Source organism: Nanorana parkeri, unplaced genomic scaffold (genome assembly GCF_000935625.1).
Source record: "Nanorana parkeri isolate BGI_ZX_2015 unplaced genomic scaffold, ASM93562v1 scaffold1106, whole genome shotgun sequence".
NCBI lineage: Eukaryota > Metazoa > Chordata > Amphibia > Anura > Dicroglossidae > Nanorana > Nanorana parkeri.
The window spans coordinates 145,422-156,812 of record NW_017307374.1 but is presented as its reverse complement, the minus strand read 5'-3'; the positions used below and the strand labels follow the sequence as shown (position 1 = coordinate 156,812).

The 11,391-nt window shown below is 44.2% G+C and overlaps 1 protein-coding gene across 1 annotated transcript in view; it reads right to left on the bottom strand.

Annotated features, from left to right (window-relative positions):
- The window catches only part of MYCBPAP (MYCBP associated protein), a 40,640-nt gene that overhangs the window by 9,939 nt on the left and 19,310 nt on the right, over window positions 1-11,391 (bottom strand). The window contains exons 9-13 of the mRNA XM_018567866.1: window positions 7,868-7,986; window positions 7,644-7,755; window positions 5,077-5,269; window positions 3,164-3,351; window positions 1,085-1,228 (exon numbers count right to left, since the gene is read on the bottom strand). Of these exons, the coding sequence (XP_018423368.1) occupies window positions 1,085-1,228; window positions 3,164-3,351; window positions 5,077-5,269; window positions 7,644-7,755; window positions 7,868-7,986 (756 nt within the window). The remainder of the gene's footprint in view (window positions 1-1,084; window positions 1,229-3,163; window positions 3,352-5,076; window positions 5,270-7,643; window positions 7,756-7,867; window positions 7,987-11,391) is intronic.

Sequence of the window (11,391 nt, the reverse complement as noted above, 5' to 3'; positions counted from 1 at the left end):
TATTTATAATTATTTTCTTTTTTTATATTTTGTACTTTTTATTTATTTATGTTTTACTTTATTTTTTAATTTAATTATTATTACTTATTATTTTTTACTTTTTTTATTTATGTAATTTATTTTTTTATCAATTTTTTTCACTTAACTTTATTGCTATCACACAGGAGATAACAAGCCCCTGTGTGATAGCATTTGGAGGTGACAGGTTCTCTTTATTGACCCTGTCACCTCCAATACAGGAGTTCTAGCACAGCACTGTGCTGGAACTCCTGTGACAGGTGAGGGGAAGACTGCAGCGGGCCCCGCTCTCCCCTCTCACTGTGTACACGGAGCGGCACGGAGACGGAGCAGCATGCAGAGAGGTAGCTGCGAGGGGGGTTGCGGGGGGAGGACGGACAGCCTGCAGTCTGATTACAAGTGATATAGGCGACATCGCCGAGATCACTTGTAACGAAGCAAGTTGTTTCCCCCATTCTACATTTAGCCCTCATTATGCAAAGCATGGCTAAATGTAGAAAATAAATTACCGACTGGACGGGAGACTTCAAACCTGTGCCGCCCCTCTGCTCCCTGCCGCCCCAATGCCGGGCCTCGGTGGCCTTGTCGGGAATCCGGCCCTGCCTGTCACTGCACCGATTATTCTTAACCGTCAGTTCAGGAATGTTTTATATGAGGACAGCTAACCCAGTAACCTTTAGCTGATAATCTCTTAAACATATTGCGCTAATTGTTAAGGCAGAGGTGATGTCAGAACTTTATCTCAGATTTTTTTGGTTCTGTGAGATCTTGAAATTTTTAGATACTTTTTGTAACTGTATTTGTAGCTCCTTTATATAAAATCTGCTACAAGTAGGGGCTTCTGGTCTTTTAAATGAGAGAAGCCGGCTCTAAATTGTAAACAAAGTATTTTTTAGCCCTTTCATTCAAATGCAAAAGGTACAAGATTGCCATCTAATGGCGCGTTTTAAATACAGCTGCCATCACATGGCAAGCAATGCGAGTAGGGAGTGAACTCGGACAGTTACGCTTAATAGTCAATTAAATCAGTATTATAGATTGCCGTGTCACACTGTAGATGAAATACCTCTGGGTTCATTAGGTGGAACATTTCTTCTTCAGTTACACATGTGGGAGGTGACTGAGGACGTTCTAGGCTACGCACGCCATTCATAATCTCCTGTAATATCTTCTGAGCAATATATTTGGCCTCCTGTGACTTCATCTCCCTCTACAGTGATAGAAGCCACAAAACAAATAAGGAAAAATACAGATAATTGATGTTGCACTCCTATATACATTCCCTTAAGAAAAAACAAAATCAGCAACTATAGCAACTTGCCATAAGATCTGTATATGTATTTCAGCTGTGTATTTAGACATTTGTCTGGAATTTAACTTTAAAATGACAATAAACTCAGGAATTACATCCTAAAAATGCATTCAAGTACCTTAAGTATTAGCATAAATGTATCTTATTTGTGTATCACTCGGATGTAGATCCTCCTTCCTTGTGGAGGGTGGCTACTTTTGTTCCCCATGGTCCCTGTGTGTGTTGTAAAGTAGTCACCGATCCAAGCTCGCTCCCGTGATGGACTACAAGCACAATAGAAATGAGTAAACTAAATGTGAGATTGTAGTCCATCACAGGAGCGAACTTGGAGAGGTGACTACTTTACAACACACACAGGGACTATGGAGAACACAAGTAGTCACCCTCCAGAAGGTAGGACAGTGTCAGCACCAATTGAGAGATGATTGGAGGATCTACAGCTGAGTGATACACAAATAAGATGCATTTTTGTTAATAGTTAGGGTCCTTGAATGTATATTTAAGATTTAATTCCTGTGTTTAGTGTCTCATTAAGTTTAAAGTGTATGTATAGCCATTTTTTTTTAGTTTTGAAAACCGTAGGGAAGGGCTAAAACTGCTGTCAGGCTAATTTTGCTCTTTGTGTTCCTCTAACTTGCTGCATCTCCAGGACAGGAAGTCAAGGCATATCTCCTCAATGCAGGGAAATTTCAGTTGAGGAGATATCCCTTCATGACCTTTCCTGAAGACGCAGCAGGAAGTTACAGGAAATCTCCCAACGCAAAGGAATTGTCACCGAAAAGTAAGGTCCCCTAACTGCCACTCACCTCAGCCATGCTCCCCCATCACATTTGTTCTCTATCAGAACCCTCTGCGATACCCAGTGCATAAGGAAGCATGTAACCTTTTCTTCTTCTTCCCAAGATGCAGTGCTCAGGCCTGAGTGGCCAATCTCCAGGTCCAAACGCGCTCATGTGGGTAGAGGGAGTAGTTCATTAAAGGAGAACTATGGGGTCAGGGCTTTTCCCCATAGTTCTCCTTAGGGTAACGGGAGGACACAAACTAGCGTCCTCCCGTTACCGTAAGCTCAGTATACCGCGAGCTACAGCTCGCAGTATACTGAGACGCCGCAGCCGGAGCGGATCCCGACATCGATGTCGAGATCCGCCCAGCTGCGTGAGTGACAGCTGGCTCTCCCCTACACTGTAACAGTTAAATGCTCGTTAAGTATAGAGGAATAACACATAATACTCACCTTATTCCTCACTTTGGCAAGTTTCCTCCATGCTGTGCAACTGGTCCCCTGAAGCTTATACTCTTTGGTGCTCCAGCTGGCGGTTGCACGTTGACCGAATCAAGATCGAAAGGCCTACACTGAGAATGGCAAGAGTCAGTCCGCAACCCAGAGAATTAGGGAAAATAGGAGAGCCCCAGAGCGAAGAATAAGGATAGTATGGCACCTTATTCCTCTACTCCTAGACTGAACAACCATTTAACCCTTGATGTGATGACAGGCGAGGACTGCAAGGGTATTTTTTTAAATCCCAGAGCTTTAAAAAGGAACTAAAATTAGGAGAGACCAAAAGACTGTTATAGTCTGATCCCTGGAGGAGAGGACACTAAGAAAATGCTTTCTCCTGTCTGCAGTAGACTGATAACACCATCTCAGCCTATGCAAAGTCACTGACTCAACTGTTTTTTTTTTAACACAGTATACTGTTGCTTTATACTGGGACATAACAGGAATGTATTCATGTAGACCTGTGAATTTACTAAAAGGTCCACTGTAATACAGCTGTGAATATCAATCCTCACATGTGGAAGTACGTAGATATGGTAAATGAAGCTTCTTACCTGTAGCTCCTCCCTCATCAGGGCCGTCTTGTCTTCATACAGAGAGATTCCCCATAGGGACACTTGTATCAGAGCACCAGCCAATAACACCGGGTGTGTGCAGAACTCCCAGCTCTCCCCAAAGATCCCTGCGGTCGGAGACTTGAAATGGAAAGGGAAGGTCTGCGTCTCTCCTGGCAGGATCACGCCTGGAAATCAGACAATTCAAAAATTACTTGAAGGATTGCTAAATGTAAATTAGAATATGATTTGTCTAAATCCATATAGTTTCTATATTATGTTCAGGACTACAATATACAATGTCTCTGAATATTTTTACATTGTAACTCCAGCTAATCCCCTTTTTTTTAGATTTGTGATTTGATTTCCCTTCACTTCCTGTTTTGTTGGACAGAAAGTAAGGGAAAGTCTTCAATGGTGGAACCGACAGCAGTATAAAGTATCCCGTAAAGTAGATCTAAACCGCCTTGCTGCACTGAGGGTCCCTGGTTCGAATCACTGCCAGGTCACTATCTGCATGGAGTTTGCATGTTCTTCTTGTGCTTTCGTGAGTTTCCTCCGGGTACTCTGGTTTTCTCCCACACTCCAAAAACATGCTAGAAGGTTAATTGGCTCCTCTCTAAATTGGCCCTTGTATATATGCATGTGAGATAGGGACCTTAGATTGTAAGTTCCTTGAAGGCAGGGACTGATGTGATTGTACACTATGTAAAGTGCTGCGTAAAGTGTCGGTGCTATATAAATACCTGTAATAAATAAATAAAAAATAAACCCAAATTGGATAAGATTTAGCTTGCTGAATTACTTACCGTATTTTTCGCTCCATAAGACGCACTTTTTTCCCCACAAAAGGCGGGGGAAAATGTGTGTGCGTCTTATGGAGCGAATCCCTATTGCCCGACGCCCGGAACATGCAGTTTCGGGCGCCGGGCGAGTAGTTTTCTGTACATTTAGCTCTACATTTAGTTTTCTGTACATTTAGCTCTACTAAAGCAGAGCTAAATGTATAGTGGGAGTCGCTGCTCGCTTAATACAAGTGATCTATTCAGATCACTTGTATTAAAACCGAGCGGCGGCGATCGAGTCCGCCGCTCCTCTGGGGGACCGGTGACCACGGGATAGGAGCTCACCATGGAGCCCCCTAGAGCAGACAAAGAATGCCAGTTCTCTGTGTGAACACTGAGACCGTGGCGCTGTAGTCCCAGCGCCACCTGTCTCAGCGGTCACTAACTGCAGCTTCTGTAACAGCTTCTGTCCCAGAAACTGTCACAGAACCTGCCTGCGTCCTATGGTCAGGTGCGCCTTATGGAGCGCAAAATACAGTATATCTGTAAGAAATAAATCAAGGCAACCGGACTTGCTGTATTTTTCTTTAAAGCGTTTGACTGGTCAGCTGACTAGCTTTCCCAATTCATTCATTCATCCGCAAGCTCAGTTCCGGTATTCTGACAGCGGTCAGCAGAATACAATGCAAACAGCGGAGGATTCATCTAACCACGCTGAACAGTGTGGACGGAGGAATCTGTTCAATTTTCTTTGTTCAGTCCGCAGGTTGAACAAAGAAAATATATACGTGTATACAGTGGCGTAACCAGAGTTATGGGCGCCCGGGGAAGAACATTTTTTTTTGCCCCCCCCCCCCATATTATATAAACATCTGGTTGTTACGCAACTGCGTGTATATACCGAGCTTAACAGAACCAGAATCTAACACCAATTTCTACAGTGCTTCTTTATGACAGCTGCAGCTGGGCAATCAGAAACTGAGATCTTGCTGCCGGAGTCCCTGAGAGATATGGGAGGCTGGGAAGTGACCCGTGGCGTACTCCCAAAACCGAAATATCATTTGTGACCCATTCATTTCTGCTTCACTTCTGCTGTACTAGCATGACAAGCTGTCTGTGTCACCTTACCAGCATTTGTGTTGAAATAGAAACGTTGTACTCGCGACTCATTGCGACATTCCTTCAGGTTAGTGGTGTTGGGCAGACGCCTCCACTCGTACCAAACAGCCGCACTTCCGTTGTTGACCACTTCTATTACCGATGAGGCTTTCTCCCCAGCTAGAGCTTCGAAGGTGATACGTGTAGAGATGCCGGCTTTGTCCTAGAGGTAGATCAGGTATAAAAAAAATGGAAGCCTCAGATGGACGGGAGTGAAAGGTGTGGCAGATACCACTATTATGGACCTATCAGCTCCTTACTACTAGTGAGATCACTAAAATACACCAAGGAGGCTGCCATTGCTGAGCTCTCCTTCTAAATACGATAGCCGACTGGCTGTGATATCCATCCTACTTTGAATCACTGACCCAGAACAGGCAAGCAAATAAGGACTTCTCACATTTATCCGACTTTCCTGGTCTGTATACTTGTTCAGACTCAGAAAGTATTAAAACCAATAACAGCCATGCAATTCACAAAAAGGTCAGTTCCCATAGGTATCTCTTGACAGGTTTGCTATAAACCAGGATATATAAAATAACATCCTTGGCCTAATGCTGGCCACACACGTAGCGATACCATTGTTCAACAGTTGACAGCCAGGCAGCTATCATTTTCAGGAGGTCAGCAATATCACCCCTTCATGAGTATTCATCTCATGACAAGTTTTTTTAGTTCAGAACCCCTGTCAGTTTTATTTTATGGCTGTAAAAAGGCTAAAGACAGCACCAGACCATCTGTATCTAAGGGTCCAACATTTTGTTATATGAGTTTTAGCTTGTAACAAGACAATATGTAACATCCAATGTGTTTTGGAGGCTTAGACACTCCCCCTTCATCAGGGCTTATAAACACTGTGACTAGACCCAGTAGGGTGCTATTAGTAATTGTATAAGTATAATAAAGACCTTCATTGGTATGGTATTGGTATTGGTATTAGAAGGTCGCATACCAGATCATTTATAAGCTCTGATGAAGACGCAGTGTCTAAACCTCCGAAATGCGTTGGCTGTTCCATGTTTTCTTGTTATGAGCAAACACTATTACAAAATGTTGGACTCGTGGAACACTGGTCTGCCAAACTTACATAATTGTTGGTGTCCACAAGGCTGCCTGTTTAACAGCTGGCTCTGCCTCCATAGAGCCAGCTGTGCCCCCCCCACGTCTGTCCCTCCAATGAGCGCTGGAGGAACAGAGAAGTGACGGAGGAATCCCTGCCAGGACAAGACCTAGAGTTGAGTGATCAGCGGCTTGTGATCGCTCAGCTCTCGATCTACAGAGCCAACATTTGACACCTGCAGTGCCACACGCTGGCTCTAAGTATTGGGAAGAGTACATTTTACTTTTTGAAGTTAAAATACTTCTTTAAACTTCAGCTACCCTAGGTAAGGGGCACCCTCTTTTTGCTGGGGGCAGCTTCACCGGAGCTACTCCATGCACTCTATATGAACTCAACTGACTTTCTTCCACCGTGAACTACTGATAAGTCAAATCCAGCACCTCCGATATACGCGTTCCATGTTTTTACTGTGTCCTCAATGGGGAGATTCATCCTCTCTCCCTTTGTCGCTTCAAAACAGGAACATTTGTTCGAATGGCAACTGTCTATTTCCCCTCATTTTGGAGAGACTAGTGAAGGGAAAACTCCCAAAGAGTACACAGACAGCAATGAAAAACATGTCATGAGTTTTAATTATTGCCTACTCCAGGGGTGGGCAACTAATTTTCTCAAGGGGCCACATGAGAACCTGGGACTGTTATGGAGGGCCAAAACAATACTGTAAAAGGTGCACAGGCACACATGTAAACTAATAACAAAAATCTTATAGGGGGCAACTAATGTAGGGGGCCCCACCAGAATGCCCCCCTTACATTGGTTGTTCTAATCAGAGTGACCCCCACCTTCATAAATAATGTAAGAGGGCACTCTGATGGGGGCAACTAAGGTAAGGAGACACTCGTATGAGGACAACTAATAATTAGTTGTCCACATTAGAGTGTCCCCTTAGATTGATTGTCCCCATTAGAGAGCTGTGACGTGGAGCAGGCTGCAGGAGAGGACCAAGGACGATACTCTTCCATCCTCCTGTAATGCTGGGGGCGGGGAAAACATTTGACGTCACTAGTTGCTAGGACTGTCCGGCTGTCCTAGCAACTAATGACTGCAGTGGAGGTGGACACCTGACTTCATTAGTTGCTAGGACGCCAGCAGTCTTAGCAACCAACGACTGAATAGGAGGGGGCCTGCACTGGGCTATGGCTTGCAGTGGATGCACCAGCCTTGAAGGCCAGCGCATCCACTGTCAGCCAGCCATAACCGAGCGCAGGTCAGCAATCAGTCCATGTCCAGACTGTGACCTGCACAGGGACAGCCAAAGGGCCAGGTGTGGCCCGTGGGCCATAAAATGCCCAGGTCTGGTCTACTTTATTCAAAACTAAATTGAAAAGTTTGGCTTTATCTCTTCCTTTATTATAAGGGGTAGTTTCAGGGAAATCAGTGTCAATTCTGAGAAGAAATATATTTGTGCATTTGTTACCCTATGAGACACTATGGGATCTTCTACCCAGGCTGCTGGTTGCCCACAGAAAAGCAATGACGGGCCCAGGACAAAATCTTCCACTACATCAGGGTAATCTTGGAGAGGATCCCTAAAAGAAAAGATGGCATCTCAGGGAAAGTCAAACATGGCAGTATAACAATATCTAAAGCAGTTCGATTTTACTATAAAAGCAATATAACATGACCTTTATGCATACTTACAGGTTCTCCTTGTCTTCTGTAAGAGTTTCTTCAAGTTGCTCATGTACTAATGGGAAGTGTTTTGCAGAAACAGATGAAAAAGGCCGCCCTCGTCCCACTACTTCCAATCCATCTATATCCTAAAAGAAGGAAACACAGTATGGCATCAGAGCATCTAAATTATTACCAATAAGACTTAAAGTGAACCAATACAGGGCAAAGTAACAGGTGCATTTAGCTGAACTCCGACCTTCCCTGCAGTCTTGCACAGTTGTACCGGCTCCTCTTCTGGTCTGGAATTGCTTACACTGAATTCACTGCACACTGTGAGCTTCTCACAAGGTGCATTAGAAGCTGCAGCAGGTCAGATAGATCCCACCTCATTTCCTGGCTGGAGGACGTCCAGTATGATGGGGCCCAGGGGTGGGCAACCTCTGCACTCCAGCTGTAGTGAAACGATTAATCCATTATGACTCTGCCTCTGAGAGTCATGCCTGTGGGTCTTGCAGCACCTCATGAGACTTTAAGTTCTACAACAGCTGGAGTGCTGAGGTTGCCTACCCCTAATCTAGCCCTTCCCTCCACAGCCTGACTGTCCCTGGCCTGACCCTTTCATTTATTGGATTTCAGTTCTATAAATTATGAAGGCTCAACATCTTGTGTATGTTACCTAAGATGGTCTGCAAGAAAATATATCCTAGGTACGCCCACTCCTCCAAAATGACATCAACCCATTGAGGCATTTTTATATTTGCATAACTCCTCCCAAGAGCCAGCCCACTGCTTTTACCAGGACTGAGGGCTCTTGAGTGAAGAACTGAGAGAAGTACAATGCAAATTGCCTGCGTTTCGGTCCAGTGTGAACTCAAACAATAGAGCATGCAGCATTTTTTTTGCGTTCACACTGGACTGGAATGCAGGCAATTTTTTGCCACACATACAATCGCAATGCAGGGGTGTGGCTGCCGTGCCATTGACTTCAATGCACCGCCACGCCCCCTCCCGCCCCGATACGAAGGGGGGAGTTTAGTGTGTTATTGCTGTGTGTTCCAGTAGCTACTGCTCTGGAACGCACTGCAATTGGTGTGAACTGACCCTTAGGGTGGCTCCTTCTCCTTGCCAGGTCCTATGGAGCCACCCTTGCATGTGCTAGTGAGCTGTGTGTGTGTCTCCACAAACACACAGCAAGGCAAGACACTCCCCTCCTTCCCACTCCTCCTTACTCACACTGACCCTGTTATCCTGTTTTAGGGTGTCTCCTTTCCCATGCGGGGTCCTACAGTATAGAGCTACCCTTGTGTGTGCTAATAGGTGGGGTGTGTCTCCATAAACACACAAAATTGTGTGTATCTTCCTGCACTCCTTACCGGATCTCCTAGGAGATGATGTCTGTAATAGGGTGCTTGTAGCGACCACGGAGGCACCATGTAGTCAAGTAGTAATTCCAAAAGATGTCACCAGCACTCCAAAAGTAGATTCAATATATTTTAATGACAACGGTCATTCAAAATCACAAGTACTTTCGGGGTCACGTTGGGTCCCCGTCATCAGGCTCAGAAGTACTTGTGATTTTGAATGACCGTTGTCATTAAAATATATTGAATCTACTTTTGGAGTGCTGGTGACATCTTTTGGAATTACTCCATAAACACACAGGCACAGCAAGGCAAGACACTCCCCGGGTTCCCACTCCTCTTTGCTCTCTTCTCTAAGCTAGTAGATGGACAGCTGCTGGAGACTGCTCTGTGTCTTGTGATCTTGTACTAGACAGGAAGTTTGGGAAAGCAGAGCTGAGAGAGTTGGAGCCAACTGTATGCAAACATGATGACAGTGAGTGCTTGGGCAAAAAAATAATAAAATACTTAGCAGGGCAATATATATTTATTTCATCTGGATTCATTATTAAAATGAATACAAAGCTTCATTAATATGGATCTTTATTATCTGCCTGCAGTTCAGCTTTAAGTTGACATACGTGTATCACATATAACTGATTTTCTACATCTGTGTTGTTTTCTTTCCTTGTACAACCCACTGAGACAGCTATAATCCTGTAAATGGTTGCCTCTTGATGTAAATTACCCTTTGAAGAGTTAGATGTACTTGAAAAAAAAAAAGTAATATAATGTTGTATATATTAAAAAAGGAAAAAAAAAGAAGCTATTTACTTTGCCCTTTCCCATTTCTCGGAATCGCTCCATCGCTCAGAAAACAATCCCCCACCTACTAAGATACACTTTTAGGCTTCATTTCAGTTAATCTCCTCGAAGAAACCTAAAGAAAACCCAGGACTAAATGATCGGCAATTTTCCGACACTCTTTGTAGGCTTCTAAACAGGCAGTTCTGTCAATGCAGCACATAATGGAGCAACGCCGCGGCTAATGGAGCGCCAAGAGAATGTTTCTGCTGGTGATTCATGAGTTACAATGTGCTTCTTACAAGGCTGAGATGCGGAATGTAAAAAGGAAGGCGTTCTGGAAGAAAACAGGTAGCAATCTTACCTTTTAGCTCTTTGAAAGTACCGAGCGTCTTGTGCGGCTAGAGTGGGTGTCGCAAGTGAATGATACACATTAAAAAGCTAGATAGAATAATATGTTCCAAACCCTCCTGAATGAAATATTTGGGGTCATGATTCACAACAATGCGAAAAAATCAATTCAAATTATAGGATGTATTTAAGTTGTGCTCCGGGGAAAATTGACTACTTGTAATGGGGCTCCCCTGCACTGCAAAGGGTTAAATGCTATTCTGTGCCAAGAGTACTACTTAAAAGCACTTTTACTTACCTTATCTCTCATTACAAGAAACATCCACAAGTTCTGTGCGACCAGTCTCGGAAGCCACCTCTCTTCTCCGCTTTGTCAGTCACTGGTGCTCCAACATCATCAGTTACAATGCAGGACCGGCAGTCCTGCATTGTAAGGGAGGGCGGTGAGGGCCCACCCGTGGGAGAGACGAGGAGCGGGCCGATTGCCAGGGAACGTGAAGGGTATCATAAGTGAGACCACTTATTATTAGTACCCTAGACAGAAATGAACATTCCTATCTAGGATACCTATTCCTAAAGCTGGCCATACACTGTGTGAATTTCAGCTGCTTCTTGAGGAACCGGCCAAAATGCGTTCAGTGGGTGGCCCTGTCGGCAGTCTTCCATCCGGCATCCTTCGGTTAGAAAGTCGAAGGAGCCGGTCGCAAGATTTTCAAACGAAGAGTGACTGCAGCCAATTGGCTGTCACCCTTACTAAACAATCATACAGAAGAACCATAGACTGAACCTAGTTGGTGGCTCCATACAACACACAGGAGCTGAAATTAGAAAAGGTTCCTGTTGCCCAGAGTGACCAATCAGCTTCCATTTGTAATTTCGACAGTCCGGGTTTAAAATAAATCAAGGATTGTAAATGGTAGTAAGGCACAAGAACATTTTCCTTTACCACAATCAACATACATCATCCACACTGACTTGTAAAAACTGGAGCGAAGGTAAAGCAGCTGCAAACACAAAAACACACACAAAAATATATCTTTAGATATATATATATAT